This window comes from Tinamus guttatus, unplaced genomic scaffold (genome assembly GCF_059628265.1).
Source record: "Tinamus guttatus ecotype Peru unplaced genomic scaffold, ASM5962826v1 Tinamus_guttatus_pri_ptg000416l, whole genome shotgun sequence".
Classification (NCBI taxonomy): Eukaryota; Metazoa; Chordata; class Aves; order Tinamiformes; family Tinamidae; genus Tinamus; species Tinamus guttatus.
In genome coordinates, this window is record NW_028288950.1 from 259,248 (window position 1) to 283,446 (window position 24,199).

A 24,199-nucleotide genomic window follows, 5' to 3' on the forward strand; every position below is an offset into this window, starting at 1 on the left:
CACAGGTGAAGAGGGGAGCCCCAGGCAAGGGGCAGCCCCACTGTGCCACCGCCGTCCCCGGCCCTGCGCTGGGAGGGCACAGGGCTAGAGCTGAGCAAAAGCCAACATAAAGCAGGACTAGTCAGAGCTGAATTAGGGAAAAGGGAACACCCTCCCCAAGTTCATAAACTCCCACTAGTCCTGCTGTCCACATGGGTAACAACAAGCAATGCCAACTTAGTTACATGGCCATCATTAGGCTTCAGAATGAACACTGGCAATGTTAACTGGCAGGGGGCGGGCCGGGAGGAGGTGGGGCCGGGCCGGGGCGGGCCGGGAGGCGGGCAGGGGGCCGGGCCGGGCCGGGCCGGGCCGGGTCGTGCTGCGCCAGCCGGGCCGCTGCGGGCGGCAGGGACCCGCGAGGAGCAGCGGCGCATGGGGACCCTCCGCATCGCCCTGCAGGGCCCCGGGCCCTGGGGCTTCCGCCTCGTGGGCGGCCGGGACTTCGAGCAGCCGCTGACCATCTCGCGGGTAGGGACGGCGGCGCCGCGGCCGCGCGCAGGTGGCGCCCGCTCCGGGGCAGCGGGGGCGCCCGGCCGCGGGGACCCTCCTCTCCGGCCTCCACCCGAGTTTTTTTCCCCCCTTTTTCTTTCTCTTTTTCTTATTACTTTTCCCCTTTCTCTCTCTTACTTTTTATCATTCCTTTTTTCCTTCTCTTTTTCTTTTTTTCCCTTTCCTTTTTTTCCTTCTCTTTTTCCTTTTTTCCCTTTCCTTTTTTTCCTCTTCTTTTTTCTTTTTTTCTCCTTTTTCTTTTTTTTTCCTTTTTCCTTCCCTTTTTTCCCCTTTTATATTTTTCTTTTTTTCTTCCTTCCCTTCATCTCCTTTTCCTTTTTCTGTACTCCCTTCCCTTTCCTCCTCAGAATTATTGGTAGCCCGCAGAGTTTGTATCTTTTATGGGTATTTTTGCTTTGCGGGTACCGTCCCTTTTCAGCTGTCAGTAACAAACCTCTGGTGACAGGCTGAGGGGACCGTCCCTGCTCAGGCCGGTTGGTAATTTGGGTTTTGCTGCCTGACCGGTGTTTTGCTAGTGGTATTTCAGTGAGCTGCAGTTGCACTGAGGTGGCGTTGAATGCTCGAGGTGGTGCTGAATACTCCGGTGCTTTTACTTGCCATGTATAGTTAAAAGAAAATCCTTTGTTTACAGAAACTATCTTAACCTCCATTAAGTGCATCTCTCTGGTTCTGTTATAAGTCTCTCTCACCCTCACTTAAGGAAAGTAAGTTAGGAAATGACAAAGTTTGACATCTAAAATCTCTTAATGGTGTAACTTAATTTGCCCACCCTCGCTTAAGTGCTTTGTCTGCCAGGCTCTGGGGCAGGGCTCTGCCTACCTTGTTGCCTGCTCTTCCCATGCACTCCTGCATGCAAATTCACAGCACCGAGTACTTGCACTGCAGCCCTGCTGCTGTATCCAACAGGGTCATCAGGAAGAAGAGGTGGCCCCTACTCCACCAGTTCGCCCTAGGACTATAAAAAGCTGGGGCATGGGTGGTGACAGGCCAAGGACAGGCACTCAGGCTTGCCAAGGAAGGCAAGAGATTAATGTTCTCTCTAACCTCTTTCAGTGACAGCAACTATGCCTCATGCTTATGAAGCATTTTTGGGCAGGACAGTGGCTGTAGCCTGGGGCGAGCGGTATTTACTCCGTTGTTACCCTAATTGTTGCCATTTCCTTCCAGTAACAGGCTGGTAGGCAGAAGTGCGTCTGCAGTGCTACCTCTGTGCGCGCCTCTTCTCCTTGCTCGGCTCTGTTGGTGTTTGGGGACGTGTTCTGGGGAAGTAGCTCAGCAAAGAGGCAAAAGTCCCCGCTTAGGGGAGAAGTTGATTGTGACCCTGGAGACTGACTGCAGTAAAATCGCCTCTCCTATCTCGGTGACGTAAACGCTGACAATGGGCAGCTCGTGTTACAGCTCTCTCCTGTGGCCTCTGACATTTCTAATTCACCCTCCTAGGCTTCGAGCCGTTGATCTCTCCTGTGTTTCGCTCCTCACCTTCCTCCTCGTCTCCCCCTGGCTCAGCAACAAGCTTTCGCTGACCTCCCCTGTTTCCTATGTAAAGAAGAGCTAGTCTGCTTTTTCCCCATTTTATAGAGTCTGATTCTTCTCATGTGGTGGTTTTATGGCCTGTAGCTCTGCTCTTAGTGTGCCTGTGACCTGCGCACTCATGGTCCGGCCCAGGCGGCCGGTCGGGCCTGGCCGTGGGTCTGGGGGTTGCAAGGGCCTGACGGGGTGTGTGACACTCAGGAGTGCCAGGGCTGAGGAGGGCAGGGAGCTTGAGCACAGGGACTGGCGCTAGCAGCCACCAAATGCCACTAACAGACTGTCATATCCTAACAAGAGGCGGATGAAAGATTATGGTGTCTCCACAGCTGCTGTTATCTCTTATTTCCTCCCTGCCCCCTTTCCACTGGATGTGCAAAACTGCTTCAGGCTGAGATATGTCATGAGTGCCTTGTCCATGCAAACGTCTCTGGCTTCTGGAGCTTGTTGGATCGGTCTCCCAAGCGCGAGCCGGGTGCGGGGATTTCACAAGTGCTTCGTGGGAGAAGTTCTTGTGGAATTTCCCGTTCTTTTTCAAAGGGATGCTTTGCAGATGTTTCTGCCTTTATGTTTCTTTTTACAACTGTAGGGTAGCAGTGGACATTTAATCAAAGCCTTTGTTCGGAGGGAACATTGTATTGCTCTGTGAGATGAAATCTAGATCAAAACCTGCTTAATTTCCTTATGGGAATAAGGAAAGACCATGGTCTATACCCCTCCTCGGATGATAGAGTGCAATGAACTCATGGGCTCCCGCCTTTCCCAGTGCTTTCCAAGCTGTGGGCTGACATGCCAGAGGATAATAGTATCTCTGTGGCTTGCCTGTGGTCAGGGCAGTTTCCAGTTAAATTCCTGCGAGATTAGTGGATCTGGTGGAGGAGCAAGCAGCCTAGCGCATGAGGAGACATGTTGGCAAAGTAGAGCTGGCTGGAAAGCTGTGCCGCTAACAGACCCCATCCCCTTCCATCCCTCAGGTACTAGCTGAACATGAGCTATTTCCTGGTTGCTTCCATGTTATTCTGGCCCAGATCTGGGGCTCTGGCTGAACATATGTGCAGAACTGAGCAAAGAACCCTGTTCTCGACCTGTTTGGGGTGTTTTGTGCTCAGAGTGTGTTCATCTGGAGCAAGAATGAGCAAAACGTATTCGAGGGGAATCTGACTTTACATTTTGCTAGGTCAGCGAAACTCCACACTCGTTTAGAAGGGATGTGCATCAAAACCTGCAAAACAGGCCAAAGGCAATATCTACATTTGTGGTATGAAACTGGGCATTTCCCCACTGAAAAAAAGTAGCCTAAAGACAGTCTACTGCCACAAATATATTAAAAATCTGAGCCTGTTATGCCTCTTGCTGACTTTGAACATATTCAACCTCTCTATGTTTAGTCTGATGCCTTATCTATTCATGCTATTTTAGAAGTATAGCATTAAAAACAGGAAGGGAATTGGAAGATAATCAGATATATCCTCCTTGAAAAAATAAATAAATAAGTCCTCTGAGCCACTTCTTTAAACTGAAAAACTTGATTAAGTCCTAAAACTCGGCTTAATGGTCCAAAATCAGACCAGGGGCTGTATCCTGTGGTGGAAGGAGTTTTGGTTGACTTTGGTTTTGGCTGACCTGCCTCCCTCTGGTCTCGATCTGGCCCGGTTAGGAAGCAGCTTGACAAAGATGCAGTTGAGAAACGCGGTGCAAGATAGAGGCTGCAGGACGCAGTTGTAACAGGGATGGTGCTGCTTAGTGGGATGAGCGAGGAAGCAGATGTTCTGTCTGACCAAGGGTGTTTGCTGGAGAGGACTGTCCTTCTGGGGCACATCAGGCTTGAAGGATACTGCATCAGAAAAACTATAGCAAATGGATTTTTCTGTAGTATAAACACGGAAATTAAGGATGCCTTAACTGCATAAACAGTTGATGTTGTTCTGGACGTGACACAGTATCTTACATAGTTGCAGATTACTGGACATGTTCTATTTAGAGGATGAAATAAACTATGGGGAAAGGCTCAGCTATGAGCAGCTTGCTTTATGTTTTTTTTGTGTGTGTGGTTCACGAGCTCTGAGGCTGCATAACTCCTAAACCAGCAACTGTGCATCCACCTGGGCAAACATCTCATCGGTGCCTTTTCCCTCGTGGGTTTTATGAGGTCTGTGTTGCAACCCAGATCATCCAAAGTGTGCAGTTCCTGTGGAATAAACTGAGATGGGGCCAGTCCTCTCTGTGCTCTGCCTGGCACCTTCCCTTTTCTGTGCTGCCGACCCTCATCCGCAGGTCACAACCAAGCGGAGCTGAAGGGAAGACAGGTGTGTGCAAGTGGGGCTGCCGGAGGTGGCGGTGCCTCCGGAGCCCTCCCCTCCGGAGCAGCGTGGAGGGAAGGGGTGAGCAGCAGGGTGGGCAAGGCGCCTGCCTGCCTTTTCTTGCACCCCTGGTCTCTGCTGACCCAGCCTTGGCTGGGGGAAGCGGTAGCTGCTCGGCGTGATGCTCTAGCATTACTCACCGCAAGCCGGCGGCACATGTGGGTGGGCAGGATTAAGTTGCATGTCGGAGATGTCTCGTGGTTGGAGGAAGGGGCAGCTTGGTGTCTCAGCCTCGGAGGCAGCAGGGAGTAGGCCAGCAGTGACATTGAATTTGGACTATCCCATGTCTCTTGACTGCAGAACTTATAAATATGTGTATGCAAGAATGTGTAGACAAGATTTGGCTTTGCTGCATAAGAAAATCATGCACGCTTTTCTACTATCCATGCCATCCCTGAATCTACAGGGTGGCTTTACAATGCACATCCAAGCCTACAATTAGTACTTAGCCAAAATGTTACCTCTTTCATTGGGATTTCCTGAGTAAAGAGTGCAGGATGAAGCCCATAGATTATGGGGATTATTTGCTTCTTCTGTGTGCTGGCAAGTGTCTGAGCTGGCATGTAGTCCTTCTGAGCTGGTATCCTGGTATCTGAAGTGACTGGTTACAGGCGTCTAGGTTATTTCTGTGGCAGCCCAGGCTTCATGTGCCGGTGGCTGAACAAGTGGCAGAAGTTTCTGGGGATATTTGAGGCTTGAGTGCAGGTGGGGCTTCTCGCACGCCCTGATGGCTGGCCAGGGCGCGCAGGCTGCCAAAACCTCCCCGCAGGCCCCGCGCTGCGGGGCGCCCCCGGCACGCCAGGCGCTTGGCGCTCACCTCACAGTGGCGCTCATTTTTGGAAACTGCTCAAGGTAAGACAGCGTCGCCCACAGGGTTTCACCCAGGCCAGGTAGCCCAGCCGGCCGCAGCGCGGGTCGCTAGTGTTGCTGCAGGCAGGCCCTGGTAACCGCAGCGAGGAGGCTGTGCTCTGGGCGCTGTGTCAGGTACTGCAGCAGGCCCTTCTGCTCCGCCTGTCCCCACACTGCCTTTTAAATGGTGAAATGACCTTGTGGGAAAGTGCTGCGCCCTGTGGAGCACACGTGCCAAGGTAGGACACGGCTTGTTTCCAGAGGAAACGGCCTCTGCCCCCAGTGCTCGTGCCACCGCCACCCCAGCTGCGCCTCGGGGGCAAGCGAGGGATGTGGTGAATGCAGAAACAAACCCTCCCTGTGGCAGCACGGCCCTCCTCTCAAATATCAGGGACGCTTTTGCCTCACAGACTCGGTGGTAGGTGAGCAAACCTCAGAGCAGCGCTGAACAAGGGAGAGGAGCCCACAGGGTGTGCGGGACTGTGGAGGGAGGCGTGATTAGCTACTGCTAATGCTTCTGCAAGGATGGGGTGGGTGCCCCGCAGTAACGCACTCGTGTGCGGACACGTTTCCTATAGGCAGTCCTGGCGGATGGTACAAGCTGGATTTTGCAGGCAAACAGTTTACGGAAGGTTATGTTTCAGGGCAAGTTATTTCAGGAATTACGAGAGCCAGGTTTTAAAGCATGTTTCCTTTTGGCAAGGTTGCTTATCTCCTTCAAGCCTGTGCAGCCTTGTGGTTTCCCCTTCGACAAGAGGTTTGCAAGTTACCCTCGTGCTATGGATGACTCTTCTCTGAGCAAGGGCCACATTCACGTTTTAGGTGCCTCTGAAGTGGAGGCAGAAGGGGAATGTAACACCACAAAATGCGGAGGTGTCTCCTGCAGACATCTGTGCCTCATCTCTGTGGGTCTTGGGATTTCTTAAGGAGGCTTCGGTACTTCAGCGGCGCTGGCTGGCTGCTCATGCTCAGCTGCTCCTTGCGCTACAGCATCATTTCTAATAGCCAGACAAATGTTGTATGTTATCAGTCTTTAAATACAACCCACCAGGCCCAGCCTCTGGCAGAGCTCCCACGGTGGTGTCACTCCACCGTGTTTCTTGACCTGGCTGAAAATGAACGATAGCAGTAGTGTGCCGAGCCCAGGGCTCCGCACGGAGGTGAGCAAGGCGCCCTTCTCCAGTGGGCTGCACGCTGCAGCTTGGGAGCTGTGAGCTTCACACGGAAAGCACGTTTTCTGTATCTGTATGGTGCCTTGCCTGGCCTTTTTATTAGCACCTCCTCTCGCAGCTTGCAGTCTGCTTGCAGCTATAAAACGGCAAGCAGGTAGGTGGGGGACACTATTCTGCCAATCCGTTTGGTCTGGGTTAATGCTGAGCACCTTGGGCAAGCTGGGCATCTCTGATATACTCCAATCTCCTCTCTGACATGAAGATGGAAAGGGGGGAAAGCATCTTGTAATCTTCTCTCCCTCTGGGGTAATGTCCCACTGCAGCTGTGAAGGAGTGCTGAAGTCTCATTTTTGTAATTCTCAATTCTTTCAATTTTGCAATTGCAGCAAATGTATCACACCTCTAGGAGGTGGGTATAGACCATGGGGAAATGATTTACCATGTAATCCTGTAATAGGAGCCCTCCTGTCTAAATCCTACAAAGAATGTTTACTTATGTCTGACAGCTCTGCTGGGTCTGCTTGGCTGCTTTCTAGCCCGTGCAGCACACCGAAGCCCAGCGTGACCGCGTGGGGTGAATGCTGGTTGTGATGGGCTCGTAGCTGAGATGCGTCCCAGCCCAAGGCATGTCCTAATCTGTACTCGTGTGTTGGAGCGGGCCACCCTTCTTATTTCCTCTGCCTATTAAATAAGTGATTAAAGCACTCTGCATTCAGGATGCTTCTCCTGCAGTCATTAAAGCTGCCCAAAACCTTACATAGTGTTTGCAAAGCTGCAAGCAATTATAACACACTTCACCCACAGCCCAGGTATTAATTCTGGGTTAGAGAGTTCTTGGCTCTTGAAAGGACATGTCTTTAGTGGAAGTAGTAGTGAAAAATGATTAAGCTGTTTGTTAGGCAGCTTGAAAACGTTAGCTATGACCTTCCTATTTCTCCGGGGGTGTTACACCAGTGGCATTCCTACACAGTGTCTGTCAGGGATCCGAGTGAGGTTGCCCCAGGACCTTTCCCAACAGCTATTTCCCAGACAGAGCACAGCAGCTCTTCAGGAGTGCAGCAGTAAATGCGGGAAGCGAAGTGTGGTACATAGAGATGGATGATGGCAAAGTGTATCAAGGTGAGCTGTGCTCAGACTAAGGTGCTGGGGATGATGCTGTCACTTTTTCAGAAAATACTGTCAGATTTCAGTTTAAAGGTGAGGTTTCTGATGCCTTTTTGCCTTATGCTTGATAGATCAAGCACTGCTTTGGGATTTGATCCCATTGAAAACAGTGAGAGCTAAAAATTATTAAAACTAAAGAAGCAAACCAAAGTCATGAGCCTAAGCTTTCATCCTGACAGCAAAGAAATTAAGACTGTGATGCAAAAGAAGCTGTGATTTCTGTTGACCATACTGGAGTGACTCTGAGTCTCGCTCTTTTTCTGGCATCTCTATTCTTAAAGCATCAGACTTTCTGCCTGTCCTGAGCACTTCCTGTTTTGGAAGTTTGTTTCCAGTGAAAAGCAGAGTTGCTGTCTGTATGCTCTCTCTTTCTTGTGTACTGGCTTGTTCTTTGTTAGCACAATGTCAATCTACTTGAAAGAAAAGTCTTTTTTTTTTTTTTTTTTTTGGTCCCTTTAACTCGCTCAGCAACATCCTACCCCAAATTAATTTCTATCTAGGGATGACAAAATTATAATCCTGCCCCTAACTTTAATACTCAGGAAGCGCTAAGATCCAAACTCCCATAGGCCATATATATTTCTTTTAAGAATCTGTTTTCATCAATTTTCACCTCCTCATTTCCAGCAGCAAGAGAAGCCCTGAGGGCTCCTGCCGTCTCTGCGGTGTTGGTAGGAAAGCTGCTCCCTGGAAAGCCCAGTCACTCTTTTTGTTCTCTCGTAGGTGACTCCGGGCAGCAAAGCTGCAACAGCCAACTTGTGCATAGGAGACCAGATCATCGCCATCGATGGGGTGAACACGGACAACATGACGCACCTCGAGGCGCAGAACAAAATCAAGGGCTGCACGGACGAGCTGACCCTGACGGTCAGCAGGTGCGAGAGGGGGGACACTGAGCGGGTGGCAGCTGTGTTCCAGTTTGACAGCAGACCTTCCTCCTGCCTTGTTTAATCTGACATCTTGCTGCTGTGTTTGGCCAGGTTGTTGGATTGAAATACAGAACCTCAGTTCACCCTTTAATAGTGCTTGTGTTTACTGCACTTTGACCTTATGAAAACAACTTTCCCAGTGAGAAATTGGCTGATAATTTGTGACACAGTGTGTTAGCCTGTTCTGTGGTTCCTGACAGCAGGAAATTCAAGGCAGGTCTCATGAAAATGTCACTAATAGCAAAGGAGGTATGATTAAAGGCAATACTTCTTCCTATTGCAGTAATTTATCAGTTAAACAGTGTGGTTGTATGTTGCCCAGACACTAATTGACTGGTTCTTGCCATGCATGGACTCAAAAGGGTTGTCTTGGCCACTGTCTTGATCACCAAGGTGGGGCAAGGGGTAATCTCAGCCTTTCTACCATCTTGGAGTGAGGAACAATGGACAGTTTCATTCCCTTTTACACCTATGTCTCAATTTGGGGTTGTATCTGCACAGAGATGCAACAGCATCTGGAATGGCGAGGGTCTCCTTTTCGTTGACCTATTGCTGGAGCCTCATTTTTCAGGGGGCTTCTTGTTGCTTCTTGTTGGTCTGAATTGCAGCCGTGGGTACCCAGCGCTTCTGGAAGTCAGCTGCTAGATGACACCGTGGCACGTCTCGTCGTTCTACCATGAGCTTTTCAGCTGGCCGCCTTCCTCCATGGAGTGATAGCTTGTGACGGCAGGTGTAGTGATTTGGGAAGGGATGCAACAACATGCCTTGAATGAGGCACAGTTCTGTGTTTAGGCTGTTCTGGGATGAGTGGAAATCTTTTTTCATAGCGCGGATGATGCCAGGAGGTCAGCAGGCATTTCCCAGTCAAGCGAGAAGTCAAGCGAGGAGTGCTCTTGGCCAAAAAAAAATTAGATTTCGGTCAGGTAGTTCATAAAGCAAAGAGGCACAGGGAAGACTGTATGGAAGGGTGATAAGCACGATAGCATGGGGAAGGCTGCATGGATGGGTGGCAAGCACTGCAGCAGCACAATAGCCCCAGCTTTCTCCAAGTGACTTTGAATTTGGCAGCTCCTGCCAAGACATCTTGTTCCCCTCTCTGAAATGCTGGGCGTCCTGACTTAGCAGCCTCCTGCCACGTGATCCTGGTAGGGAGAGAGGAGGGGAGGGAAGGGCTGTTTCTCTGGGCCCTGGGCAAGCTCGCTCTTACAGATCGTTGAGTCTGTGAAATGTGTTTGGTAATGTTAATTACAAAGTTGTTAACTTTATAGCTACCCCATGTGTGCTTAATTATCTGTGAGTAGGAAACAGCCCAGGACAGTTCTGTCTGGATGTGCAGTCATGTAAAACTGTGCAGTGGCTTTGAGTTAAAACAGTCCACCCCTTTCCAGGCTGTGTTTAAATGAGGTGGCAGGACATATGTGGTGGACACTTCTGCTGTTCTGCTGATCAGTGAGTGCCACTGGCAGCACAGCTGAGGAGAGCAGCGAGACTGCAAGGAACCAAAAAGCGGCCATCGAACTACTCCTCTATCTTAGGATTTGATATTATTACCTATCCCTCCTCGTTAAGTCCACTGTAAATGATTCTAGGGGGCTTTGTATGTTGAGCATTCAGATATTAAAGCAGAGCCCTGTGCTATCATGCTCCCAGTGCAGACATCTCCAGCAGCTGTCAAATCTCCAAATAAGCCAAATCTCCAAATAATAATCAAGACTTCCACAAGCAGAATTTTACCTCCAAAATAGGAGAAGGGCCAAAAACTATACAATCAGCCACAAGTCAGCAAGGCTGACAAATATAACCAGGCCAGAGATGGGATTTTCTCCATCCTTTGCATGGCTCTATAGGTAGTTGGCTGAGTATGAAGGGGAAGGTATTCCAGGTGTTCTTCAACACCATCAACTCTGGGGTTCAGCCTCCATGCTCTGCAGTCTTAGATCACCAGGGGATCAGCCTTCCTGGCAAGGGTTTCTGGTCCTTTCATGTAGCCCTTCTGCCGGCTACAGGTGTGCATAGCAACTCCAAATTTTTCCGGACAAATCTTTCAGTTCTTATTTTCTGCTTAGTATCACAGAGACACCCTGTGAGAGCATAAATCCTTTGGGATTTTAATTTCTTCTCTGATTAATTTTAAATGATTATTCATGGAGCTCCACATATCTTTTATGATAGCCTACAAAATGTTCTCAAACCTGCATTTTGGGTGACTGTAGGGTCATGCTAGGTGGCATTTTACCACCATGTGTCTAAACCTACATCGAGGATTTCTATTCCTCTAATAGTAGTTACCACCATTATATATATATATGTGTGTGTGTGTGTGTGTGTGTGTATATATATATAGTGTCCATATTGGTGACCATGTAAAAGTATGCATGGGTTCAAAAGCAGACTGGAAGAATTCCCGGAAGAAAATAATCTATAAAGGATATTAAAAAGCAAGGCAGTATCTTTGCTGTAAAAAGCTCTGAGGTGTGAATTTCTGGAGGCTGGGAGACTGCTTTACGGAAGTATCACTCTGTGCTCTTGTGCTTTTTCCCAGACTTACACAAATCTTGTATGTATGTGTTCAGCATCATGCAACTCTCCTCTCTCTTAATGTTAGCTGGGTGGTTAAGTTTTCCTTATCTTTGGCTGTACTTATGTCTATTTAAGAGAAATATAAATGTAGAGAATTGGAAGGACTTTTAACATTTCTGGTAAAGGAAATGCTGTTTGGACTGCCTACTTGATTGTGAATATCAACAGCATTCCCATGTTTCCTGTTTCGGTATTTTCCTTAATGATGGTAACAGTCCAAAAATATTTCAGATCAGATTGTAGGCAGGAAATTTAGTCTAATGCATGACACTGTTAAAAATGGATCGAATTACTAGCAGAAGAGAACACGCCCGGTCTGCGTTTTCACCAAAGAGGCAAATTTATCGCTGGTAGAAATCTGTGAATTTCCTAGGAGTTAACACCAGCCCTGAGTTGTTTGCTCTGAATATGCTTTTCTAAGTGGCATTGCCAGGTGCTTTGCTGTTGGCCGTGTGAGCGGAGCTAAGGGTCTGCCTTCTGTGTCAAGAACGGTTGTTCTGCAAAGTTGGCGCATTCACCAAATTCCTGCTGGCCTCAGCCTGTCTAGCGAAGCGCCACTCCTTTCCCAGCCTGTTTGCTCACTCACTTTGCTCTTTGTTTCATCCTGGGGTGTGCTTTATAAATGCTGCTCCCAGGAAATCAACGTCAAGGTCCCAATATTGCCTCGACTGGTATATGATCAAGCTCTGCACCTTGATTTTGCTTAGTGTACTTTAAAAAAAAAAAAAAAAAAAAAAAAAAAGCTGGCTGCCTGCACAAGCAGGCTCGAAAGCACATGATGATAAGGTAATAGAATTTATATTGCCAAACAGGGAAATGTCACAGGCAGCGTTTTTCAGCCTCTCCCATTCATTGGAAAAAGGAAGCTTTGGATGTCGAGTCTTTGAGAAAAGTCCTTTTCCTTTTTTAACTAGGGTGCGTATGTCTTAGTACTGAAATGCTGGGGTCAAGAAATATCTTCCCCCAGGCTGCATCCGGTCCAAGGGGACCTCTGATTTTCCTGTAAGAGGGGGAAACCAGCAAGACATGCCCCGCAGCCTGGAGAAAGCTATCAACTTGCTTTGGAAACATCGTGTGCTTTGGGAAGGAAACTCTCTTTGACAAGGGAACACTCAGAAACGGAAAGGCTCAGGAGGAACAAACTCTCCTACCACAAAATTGAGCTGCTCAACAAAGGGCCTGGGCATCGCCAGTACCACGGGTGATGCCCGTGACCAGTTTGGTGCGCACAACGTGGGGTAGCCAGGGCTGCGGGGTAGAACAGATTAACACGCACACAGACACTCGCTCTATTAGCAGTGTGGGTGAATGTCAGTTCTAAAATGAATGGCTTTGCCTGTAGGGCTGCACTCACCAAGTGGGTAATGGAGTTGGGCTCCTATGCAGCTGTGGGCACCTCAAAGGTACATGGTGTGCGTTCTGTTACTGAAAAACCAGCGTTCCTGCGGTGATCCTGCCCTTCCTGCCGGGACCGGAGGCAGGCTGGGGGTGGGATGATGAGAGGAATATTTGTGCAAAGGGATTGCAAACATGTCATCTCTTGTTCCGCTCCCACTGTCCTCCTCTTCAGGTTTCAAGCTGCTCTTCCCCAGTTTGGCTGCCGGCATAAAATATATTACTACACCTTTTTTGTCTGTCACTCTGTTGAAAGTGGTGCCAGTGAGTGAAGCTATGCATTTGTTCTTTAAAAACTGCCAGGATCAGGGAAGTCAGACCTGCTAAAGGCATACGTTAACTGCGTTGTCAGGCCCAGGGAGATGAAAAGGAGACAGAGGGGGAAATGTCCTCTGTGTTTTATTCGACAGGTTCGGCTGCACAGGGGCTCCCTGTCCGTGTGCTATGCGCTACTGATTTTCAGTCGTGCAGACAAGCTGTGCAAAGTCAAAGGCTTCAATTTGTGTTCTAGGAAATCCGTGGAGTCCGTTGACTCACTTAGGATTGTTTTTTGCTTCCCTGCCAGCGAAAATTTTCCAGCTCTGTCATCTTACTAATAATTCTTCTGTCCTTGGGAAAAGCCTGATGCTCTGTGTGTATCTATATATGGGCAAGACCCTTTGTGGCTGCCCACAAGCTCTCCAGGATGGCCTGGTGCCACCAGCCCTCCTGGGTGCAAGCCAGAAGTTTCACTAACACAGTTAGTAAATGCTTTTACTAATGCCTTAGTGTATTCAAACCTATTCTGATATAAAGCCTGCGTCTTGCCATACTTTTACAGCTTCTTTTCTGTGTGGCGAAAGTAGTTTACTCTGGAGTTGGCTGGTGGAAGAGCAGTGCAAGTCTGAGCTGTCATGTGTATTAAAACCTCACAGCTCTGCAATGAAACCGCCCCTGCTGCACTTTCGTTGCTCATTTTGCACAGTCAGGGTTACATCCAGGCCTTTTGTCTACAGTGGCTGTATGAAGGGAGACCTGAAATGCAAGGAGCAGAGGTCTCTATGTAGAGAAATACCTTGGAGTACTCTTGTCCCCAGCAAGCCCTGAAGTGCTGCTGGTAGACCCCGTGAGGGGCTGCATGCAGCCCAAGCACAGCTGTTAGGCAGGGTTTGCTTGCAGGGGGGAGCCTACCTGGTAGCACAGCCTTGCCAGAAGTGGCTGCTCTGTGTGAGTCCGGGGTAGGTACTTGGCAGCTGCTGTAGTTGAAAAGCCTGTTAAACAGGTGCCTCTTCCGCCCTAGCCTGAAAGCTCTTTTGGTAGTCACCAACCATTGTTAAAATGTCTGAAACTCTGGAATGAGAGACATTCCTTAGGTCTTCCCTCATTCCTCAGCTATCAGTGCGAAAAAAATGCTTGATGGATATCAAAGCTTGTGTTGTGCAAGGAACTTTTCCACATTTAGTTTTAGTTGCTTCTTTGGTATCTCGTAGTTGTGTCCAGTCCCTGTGTGAAGTGGGAAGGTAAATGTGCCCCTCTCCTTCTCGCTGCACTTATTTATGCACTTCCTGGGGCACAGAATTAGGACCTGCTTATGCAGCTCTGAGTTCTCTCTTGAAGCCATGGCCTGGTGCTGCATGCAGAACGTCAATAGCAAAGTCGAGGCACATGTGGTGTTTATGTTACGCCATGTTCAAGCCAGGCTTCTTGAAAAATGTTGTTTTATAAATACTTCTCCAAATTCTTGTGTTGACTTGCATGCAATTCCCTCCTCTCCTTCCTACCAGTTCCTTTCAGTCCAAGCTAGCTGCTTCTACGCATGTATTCCAGCGTCAGAGAAAATTCCTTCTCATCTCAGGCCTTGGTTTCTGCCTGGAGGAAGCAGTAAATGGTTTTCCAGCAGTGGGGAGCGCAGACCATCTCCTGCTGTCATGGGATGCACCCAGGAAGGTGTTTCCCTCTCCATGCTCCCTGCCCTCTTTGCACCGTGTCTGGGGCCTTAAATGGCCCACGGTGGAGGCGACCGCCGGGCTCTGCCACAGCTGCTGTGGTGACAAAGGGGACTTTATCCTCCCGGCCTTACAGGGTGTGCGATATTTAACCTTTCTGTTTGGATAACTTATGACTTGGATAGAAAATAAAGCCTGCGGTGACCTTGCTGCTTCCATTTATATCCAGTGACAAATCAGAATGGCAGTGGACTTGGAAACAAACTTGTATTTTTGCATTCCTATTAAAAGGAGACAAAAATCTGGTCAAAAATCCACTGGCTGCAGTAGTTGGCCAGAGCTCCTCTGGAGACCAACGTGCTGCACGCCGAGGGCCAGGGGAGTGAGTGTGAGTGCCCCAAGCCTTAGCAAGAAGGCTTTTGCTCCATATTCATTGCCTTGCTCTGCGCTTAAATTTGCGTGTTGAATAAGGTGGAAATATATGAGAAAATGCAAAAGAAACAGCTTGAAATCAGCTAGAATTGTCCTTAGGAGGCTGTATGCAAAAAATAGGTGGTGGTGCAGCCGTTGCATTCGTATGTGTTAGTCCCCAAGGGCCCCAGCTTGCCGGGCACCTGAGTGCAGGTAAGCCAGGTTGTTGGGTTGGGTGTTAGCGCTGCAGCTGGGCTCGCAGGAAGGGACAGTCTGGAGCAAAAGGCTTTTGAAGCTGCTTGCTGAGGACCATATCTGGCAGGACCCGTGTCTTTGTACTTCCCCATGGCAGGAGGTACAGCACACCAGACTTCTGGCAGAGGTTTTATTGGGTAAAGTACAGAGTATAATAGATGCAATTGCAGGTAAATAAATGCCCTATAAAAATTCTGCTTCCTTCCAGTGAGTTACCATCTAGATGTAAATTTTGAAATACTATTTTAAAATATTAAAATGTCTAAAATGTATGTATGCATTTCAGTCAAGTTTGGGGATTTATTTTTTTAAAGGCCACTGGAGAGTTTTTAGAGCAATTATTGAGACCAGCTGGAATTTAGCTGCAGTCCCCATCTCCCCATCCTTTTCAGTTTTATGTGCCTTTTTTGTTTAAAGTCTCTTGCGTGTCATCCAGTTAATTCCAAGTGGAAGCCTGCATGCTCTGCTAACCAGGTCCTCCAGCCACAGCTGGCCCTGGACCCACAGATAGCTAAGAAGTCCATCTAGCTGCAATTGCAAATTCTACAAAGAGTTCCTGTCAAAACAGGATATAGTTTTCAAAACTCATGCGAAGGGTTTATCAGCTAGCTAGGTGCCGCATTATGCAATCCCTAACAATGCACAATGGTTTCCACTCAGCAGCACTGCTGTCACTCCTCTCCTATGAGGACCTTTGTGGCAAGCAGCGCTTGTAGCCCCAGAAGAGTCACTACTAAAGGCTACCTACTCTAACCCTGAGAAACTTAGTTAGCATGTGTTTCCCACAAAGTATTTCGACCTGATCTAAGTGCTCTGCTGCTTTCTCATCATTTGTCTGTTGTTCTTTGGGGTCATAGCAAAACTCCAGAGGAGTGATGCAAAAGCAGTTGTTTTCACTTACAGAGCTTGACTTTTGTGTCAAAGGAAGATCTTTCAGGCTGTTGTGAGTAATTGGGTCAGAGCACAGACTGGCAATGGTTATGCAGGCATGTATCTCCTTGGACATTTATTGTCTCTGCTCTTGGTCTCATTACAGGCTTGGACCTGTCCTTTCATGACGCCCAAAAGTCTGTGTTTGTTCAGCACAGACACCACTGTATAAATAATAACGAGATTCTATGTGCTAAAAATAAATAAAAAAAAATATTTCCAGCTTGTACAAGGCAGCCCAACTTAAAGAAGGACATGTTTTCTGTATGCTCAGTGCAGAGTTCTTCCACTTCCCTGCTACCCAGAGAAGCTGAAACACGTCATAATATGAGCTGTCCTGCCTAAGTTAGCAGATGTGTATTTAGAGGGGTATTTGCAGCTTCTGTTGTTGAATAACCCGAACTAGAGCCCATGGTTGTGGTGAAGCCAACAGGCAATCAGTCAAAGGCAATCCAGGAGGATCACTGCTAAGATCCTGTCTTTCTTCAAGGACCTCCTTCAGCATGACTGAGACATCTAAGTTCCATGCCTAAAATGAGGCCAGATTCCCTCTGAATATGGATACCAAAGGCTGAGCTTTTAACCAATGAACTGTCTAATTAATGATGATGTCTAATTAATGAACTGTCTGTTAATGATAATAACAATGTCCTCTGATGAAGTAGAGTATTAAACTGTTAAAAATTCATGTATTGCAGAACAGAGTCGAAAGTCTGGTCACCACTTGTAACTGAGGAGGGGAAGACGCATCCTTACAAGATGAATCTGGCCTCTCAGCCCCAGGTGAGTAACAGTGTATCTGCATGCCCAGGTTCCCCACTTGTTCCTGCTCTGGAGCTGTTTCTGCCCTGATCCTCCAAGGAGCTGAACATGTATCACTCCATTGGTTGCCCTGGGAATAGTGCATGCTCAAAACCTTCCTGAAATGTGGAGGCCCTCGGAAACCTTTGGAGAGCTCAGAGGCTCTCGTGGTCAGGAGGAGGCCTGCTGCCGTGGAGAGCTAAGCTGAGCGCCTTGCCAAGGGTAAGCTGGTTTGGATGTGAGGTGAAGGGCTCCTGGTGGTGCATGCACACACAGCCCTACCTGGAGGGGCGCAGAGGGCACTCTCTAGGGGTGGCTTAATGCAAACAATAAATTGCCACTACCATTGCTAAGCCTGGTGATTTACGTAGATCAGAAAGGTCTTGAAAGAGGAGGAAAACAATTTACTCTTACCGTGTTTTCTGTTTGATTTTTTTTCTTGTTTTGTCTTGGGGATTTTTTTTCTTATGAATATTAAGGTTCTTGCTAGCAGTCTAGCCCAGGAGAAAGGGGAAGAGAAACATTTCAGCCTTTTATAGCCTTTATCTGTCTGGCAGATCTTATAGCCTCTGTCTAGGAGATTAGTTTTGTAACCTGTTAGTGACCTTGCTTCACTGGTCTGCTGCCTCTGTCTAGTAAATGTAGTAATAACTCAAGTAAATGTAGTAATAACTGTGACCCGTACGAGGGCATTACCTGGGCTAAGTTTAGAGGATTATGATGCAGAAATCTATAATAAATACACTAAAATCAATGGTATTACTCTGGATTTTTACTGGAGTAGTGACTTGGATTCTAGCCCTACCACATCTCCCCTGTGAGTCTTTCTAGCAAAATGAGTAGAGATAAAAATAGATTGACTTTGCAACCAATTAAGGGCTAATATGTCTGTCTAGGCTGGAAAGGACCTGAATCTGAGGCAACATGTGTGCAGCAAAGCCTCGCCGAGGCCCTGGCTGGGGATCTGCCCCTCGTGCTGGACACACTGCTGTGTGTTGCTTGGCACTGGAGCACAGCGCTGCCTTCTCCAGGTGTCTTGTAGCATGGCCAAAGCACAGAGCAAGACTGAGCCATCTTCTGGGCTGGGGGTGTGCAGTGATGCCAGCCTGTGGCATGGCTGGAGCTGGGATCTGGTTTGTTGTTTGCTGCCCAAGCCTAGAAGTTCTCCTGGAAACCTTGAGCCTTGGCAGCCATCCCTTGCTGAAGGAGCAGGGAAGTGCTGAACCTCTGAATACAACCTCATCTAGTACTGTCCTAAAGGCAAAGACAACCCTGTCCCCTGTTAGCACTTTGTCTCTGAGTGAAACAGGGCCTTTGTAGAAGCTGATGTTGGCAGTTAAATCTGTCTGTGCAGCAACTTTAGCATGTGGCTTCACTGCTCAGCAAATGGCTTAAATATTTTAGAAATGATTTCTGAATAGATCCAGGAGTGTGTTTCTTCTGAAGTCTGTGTTGTAATGCCCTGAATTCTCTGCATATAGAGGAGGGGACATGTTTGTTTCTGCAGTGCAAGCTAGTAGCACTGCAAGGTAAAAAGGCAGACATGTCCAACCGTAGGACCTATTGCCTGTCCCTGAAGCAGGAAATTTGTCCTGTAGATATCAAAGAGAAACCCCGCACTGGTTTTGAGAGTGTGTGTCACGTTATCACAGCCCTGATCCTCCTGAGTGGTCCTTGGAGCAACACTGGGAGAATCAGGAGGAACTGGCTATAGAGATCTCTTAATGTCTCCCTTTGGGCAAGTCTAGAGACAGCTATTTGCAGTGGTCCAAAAACTAAACCTAGGCAACCAATCTGCTGAGACCAGCCCTGCAATGCAGTAAGAAACATGGGTGCTGAGGAACTAATCTTAATATTAGTTTTAGTCATAGGTCATGTCCTGCTTTCTAAACCCCAAGCGTAGGCCTGCAAAAAGAGCATCGGGAAGGGCAGACCTTGCAGGATTTGGCAATAATTCTGGCTGTGGAGCACATCCTCTCCTAAACCCTACCCTTAGTCTTAATCCTAGCTTTAGTTTTGTCCATAATAGAGGGACCCCAGCAGTACGTGAGCGGACCTCAGTGGTTAAGTGTGGCACAACCAGGTTTGTTGGTGCAAGCAGCTCAGATGACTTCGGCAGCAGGACTGGGTGAGGATCTGACTGCAGAGAGGTTCCTGTGACAAACCCTGTGCCTCGGCAAGCAGTGACCCTGGCTTAGTCTCGCTTTGAGCTCTGAAAATTAACCACTGAAACCTAAAAGTTGCTGATACTGGCGAGGTTGTATTTCCTGGTGTAAAAGGAAGAGTTAGGTTCCGTTGCTGTGGTCTTCACTGGAAGTTTTGCCTTTCCTTTTCTCTCTTGAGTTGAAAAAGCAGCCAGCTGTGTCCTTTGCGTAGCCTACGTGACCGAGGGAACTGGGTGAATGGTGCTTGCTGTTGTTCAGGGCATGGGACTTTCTTCCAGATGCCTGTGTCCCGCCGTGTGCTCCCACGGGGAGTTGGCAGGCTGAGGGAAGATGTCTGCCTCGTGTCTCCAAACCGCAACTCCCTTTTGCCCTTCCTGCTTACCAGTGCCTGAACATCCTAGTCCAGTGTGCCAAGGAAAAGTTTCATGACCAACACCAGGTTTTAAAAGCTTTTTTAAATACACACCCGTTTCCTTTTTCAGTAGCTGACTGCAGCAAGTAACAGTTTGTGGCGGAGTCGTTCTGCTCTAAACGCGATGTCAGCGGAGCGAGCTGGTTCCTGCCAGGGCCACGGCGCTGCGTTCATCTGGGCTGTGCCTCTGGACTGTTACCAGAGGCTTCACTCAGGCTTGCTGCAAATAACCAGGGCAGCATCACAGCAAAACATGCTGACTACACCGGCATGGCAAACTGCTAGGAATTTTTGCACTACAATGCTGATCTCATTTTCCAGCAGAGCTGGTGAAAGTTGGGAGCAGAGCTGAGTCTTCGAAGGCAAAGGCAGTACTGTGTGAACTGTTCAGGTTTTTCTAACTCATTTGCCAGTGAAAGCAACACATTTGGTTTTCTTGGCCACATTCTTATGCCAAACACTTATTAATTCACTTACCAAGCAAGCAGGACACACTGAGTCCTGTAGTTCCTTTTGGCCTGATCCAGGGTCTGCCAAAGATGATTCTCATTGTTCTTGAGCACATCTCTATGAATGCAGAAATATGTATTTATACATTTGAATAATCTTACTACAGGTGCAAGGCAAAAATGCTCTAAAGCTTTGGTTGTGGAGATCAGATTGCAATTACCCAAATATTTTTTCCCCTTTCTTGAAATTAGACACGGTTTAATGTTTTTCCCTCGCCTTCAATACCCTATATGAAATTTTTGTCAGCATTATGTCCATTCTCTCTTCTTGTCTCCACTTTATTTTTAAGTTAGATAACTGAAGTCTTTGCAAAAGATCTTGAAAAAAGAAATCAATTTTCAGCGGGTGTGGAGCTATATGACTAAAAAGACAAATAATTTAAGATCACTGCCTAAACTGCCTAACCCCTTTTTAGCCCCACTAGCATTTTTGTTGACTTCTCTAATCCTTTTGGCAGCTGATCCTCGGTGCAATGTTGCGTCCTTCTGTAGGAGCATTTTCCCTGGTTTGGAATGTGAGGTCAGGATATTTTAAGTGCCTCTGAGGAAAGGGCAGTCCACAGCCTCCCAGGCGTCCCACCAAGTCCCGAGTCCCAAGACTGGCTTCATTGTCCAGCTGACCTTTGGAAAGGGAATAGCTCTAGGTTGGGTATTATTTCATTATGGTTAGCACTATCCCTCTAAATCCGTCTGAACGGCAGCACGGGTGATGGTGAAGCCGCACGCGATGGAAGGTGCGGCAGCCCGCCGGCCGCGGCGGCTCCGCAGGCTTTGTTGTGGCGTGAGCATGGCAACGCTGCAGGAAGGAAGTGACGGAGACGTCGCTGGATGTTTTCTCAATGACTTCACTTGCACTTCGCACCCGGCCCATTGAGGTGATCACTCCATGTCGTTTTCCCATGGAGAACTCCTATGAAAATAGCATCTCTGACTGCCCCTTCTGCTTAGCTTTCCTCAAGAAAATAGTCACAGCAGGAAAGAGCAAATTATTTCAGTGATTAAGACAATTTTAGTGCTTATGACACTGGCCAGATCTTGGCATGACTTTGGCAGTCTGCCACGTGCCCTCTGCTAGCCTTGGGCCGGGCATTAAGATCCAGGCCCTGCAAGGCACTTAGGTGACACTGTTTGGAGTGTGGCACAGCCTCCACAACAACATCAGTGAAAAATCACTGTCTCAGATGAACAAGTCAGCTTTTTCTAACCACAAAGGATATCAGCTTTCAGATTTGAGAATGGATTGTTTAGTTTTTTTTTTTTTAATGAGAAATAACTCCAGGCACACAGCCGGAGGAGGCTTGGAGGTGAATCACAGCATTTGTGGGATGACAGAAGTAGACAGCTACTTTTCTCTTCCCAAGACTTCTTGTGAGGTTGTCGGCCCCATCCTTGAAGACTGAGGTAATTGTTTCCGTCTTGTGTATTTTATCTCCCTGGATACCGAGGAGGCCGGGGCTATAGAAACTGGGTGTGATCCTGGCCTAGCCTCTGATAAGGCCAGGCATGCATGGGCAATGTATGAAGCAAGAGGTATATGAAGTAGCACTGTTGAGTTTCAGACGTGCGAGCGGTTTTGCCCCCGTTTTTGGCTGCAGGGCCGTGAGGGCCCAGACGTGGGATGCTCATGAGGAGCAGATGAGGGAGGGCAGCCTCCAGGCGCCTCCGCCCAAGAGCAAAACCCCAAAGCCACCTCACTTCTAACGGATTTCAAAGCATTGCCTGGGATTTCTCCTATAGCTCAAAGCTCCCAAGCAATACCAGTGCAAGAGGTGAAACTAAAGGCACTTGCAGTGTTTGTGATCGCAGCTGCTGGAGCACAGACCCGTGGAGCACAAAGTCGGCCACAGAAATGTTGCTGTTGGAGCGGCTGCCGGGCGCCTGGCGCGAGCCGCCTGCCCGGGCCCCGGCGCTGCCCGGCCTTCCCGCCGCAGGAGCGGCACGCTGCGGCTCGCCGAGGCTTGGGCGCCCGCCCGTTTTCTTAGAGCTGAGTAAACATTTGCAGGGAGCCGTGTTCAATCGCGTTTCCTCCTGGCGGGGCTGCCGAGGTGCGCGCTCCAGGATCGCCCGGACTCTGACCCGTGCTGAGAAAGCTCCCGCACCGCCGAGACCTTCTGGGAGAGCGGGTTTTGCCTGCGGGCTCGGCTGGCTCTGAAGCCTGCGAGCTCTGTGGCTTTTTTAAGTTTTCTTTACAGCAATTTTCTTTTTCTTTTTTTTTCTAAGGAAAGGTGACTCCACTCCCTTGTGGAGTCTCCTTCTGTGGAGATCTTCAAAACCTGCCTGGATGCCACCCTGTGCCATGTGCTCTAGGTGTCCCTGCAGGAGCAGGGGGGTTGGACTGGATGATCTCTAGAGGTCCCTTCCAGCCTTAACCATTCTGTGATTCTGTGGCAGTCTCTCATGCTCCTCTGTCTCTAGGAGCTGGAGCTTTAAGAAGTAACTAAGATGCAAGTGTCTAAATCTACAAGCGATCATCTGAAGCAAGTTTTTGGTGGTTTCGAGATGCACCACATGGCACTATTATGCCTAGGGCAATTTTGTAGAGTTGAGGAAGAGCAACTCTTTGCAGTGAGCATCATCTCACAGCTGCATCCCACAGGTCCTACCAACCAGATGTCTCCTGGAAGGGGTGGTAGATGAGCTGCGCAGGAGCTGCGGGACAGGCCTCCCTCAGGCTAGGGCTGTGACAAAACAGTGAAGCAACGGGTTTGCAACAAGTAGCTTCCAGCCTGCAGATTGCGTTGGCTCCCTCCAAGCGTGGTTGGCAGGGGAGGAAAACGCTGCTTCAAGGAAGGGAGGCTCCAAGCCTGTGAGTCTGGTTTTCTTTTATTTAGTGAATACAAAACCCACCAGATTTTTCCTGCAGCTCATGCTGCTGAGGCCAATGCTGCTGCGAGCTGCTGGGTACAACCAACGTGAGTGGTGATAGGGCCAAGACCCACGAGTGCTGTCACCCTGAAGGGCGCTGAGCCCAGGGTGCCCAGGGCAGCCAGGTTCCGCACGAGGACGATGGGGCAGGCAGTGGCGGACGCCTCTGTCTCCAGTAGGTGCCGGAAGGGAACGGGAGCCTCATTGGGAAGCAGCTGGCCCAGCCCTGCGCCAGGCGGTCGGCCCGCGGTGCGGGGGCCGTGTTTGGCGCAGCCCGGGGATTTCACCAGGCCAACAGGGCTTTGGTTTCCCCCAAGCAGGGCCGCCGCGTGGGAGTGACGTGAGGAAGCAGATGTCATTTTCCCGTGTAATTTCCCGCGCCGCCGCCGCCAGCCAGCAGGGAAGGAAACGTCGATCCCCTTCCTGCCTGAGCCTGGCAGCTCTTCCGCTGTCACCCTGCAGCCAGCACCGTGGCTGGCGGCTCCCGCCGGGAAGGGTTGGCCCAGCCGCCCAGCTGCACCTACGCAGGCTGGAGGAAGGAAGCAGTCCGTGACGTGGCGCCGCACATCACAGTTTGATACTGGAAAGGACTGCTATGGCCTGCGCCCGGGCAGCGCTTTTCTCCCCAATGTGCTTTGCTGGGGGCAAGGCAAGGACACATTTTGCTGTGAGCAACACGGCTCTTGTACCTAAGGAGAGGCAATAAAAGGTGGGAGCATGAAGGCCACAATCTAAACATTCATTTCATCCTTAGGACTGTTTTTTTTTTTTTTCCCTCCTGGAATGGGAGCATTTGCAATATCCCCTGAAAGATTTTGAAGCTCATGAACTTGTGCTACACAGACACTTAGGGCTTCTCTGTGGAGAAAAGGTAACATCAAGCAGCAATGAACAGCTCTTTTGGTACTAACTTCGTAAGTGGCAGTTCTTAGTTTGGAAGCAAGCTTCTGAGGGGGGCATCTTTCAAAAATTAATCTGATTACCATTGCGAATGTGCCTGGGTCTGCAAGGACAACTAGGTGGGAACTCATACCAGTCCCGTTCCTCTGTGTGCTCCTAAGAAAGAGCAGCCCAAGCTCCGCCTGGATAAGAGCATGTCCTTCATCTGACGCTTGTATGTAACATGTGGTACCAGGAGCTGGGCTTTCAAAAGGCCAGGGCACAATGTGAAGACTGCACCGCTGGCAGTGCTGACCAAGCCCTGGATAAAGGCACTTGACAGCGTAGATTTGACAGCATTGATCTTGCATTTGCTACATGAAAGCGTTTTTTTCCTTCACAAATTCACCCTGCAGCTCAAGCAGAAAGAGCAGCACAGCATGAAGGAAAATGCTGTCAAATTTGGGTTGTCCAAATGAGCTTTATAATGTTATTGCTCCTGTGATACTTGTCTGTAGG

General features: G+C 48.9%; 1 protein-coding gene across 2 annotated transcripts in view; it reads left to right on the forward strand.

Annotated features, from left to right (window-relative positions):
* The first annotated feature begins 353 nt into the window (after positions 1 to 353).
* PDLIM1 (PDZ and LIM domain 1) overlaps positions 354 to 24,199 on the forward strand; it is a 34,865-nt gene continuing 11,019 nt past the window's right edge. For both annotated transcript variants that reach the window (XM_088531403.1, XM_088531404.1), the window contains exons 1-3: positions 354 to 510; positions 8,348 to 8,499; positions 16,748 to 16,832. In XM_088531403.1, the coding sequence (XP_088387529.1) occupies positions 415 to 510; positions 8,348 to 8,499; positions 16,748 to 16,832 (333 nt within the window). In that variant the 5' untranslated portion in view covers positions 354 to 414. The remainder of the gene's footprint in view (positions 511 to 8,347; positions 8,500 to 16,747; positions 16,833 to 24,199) is intronic.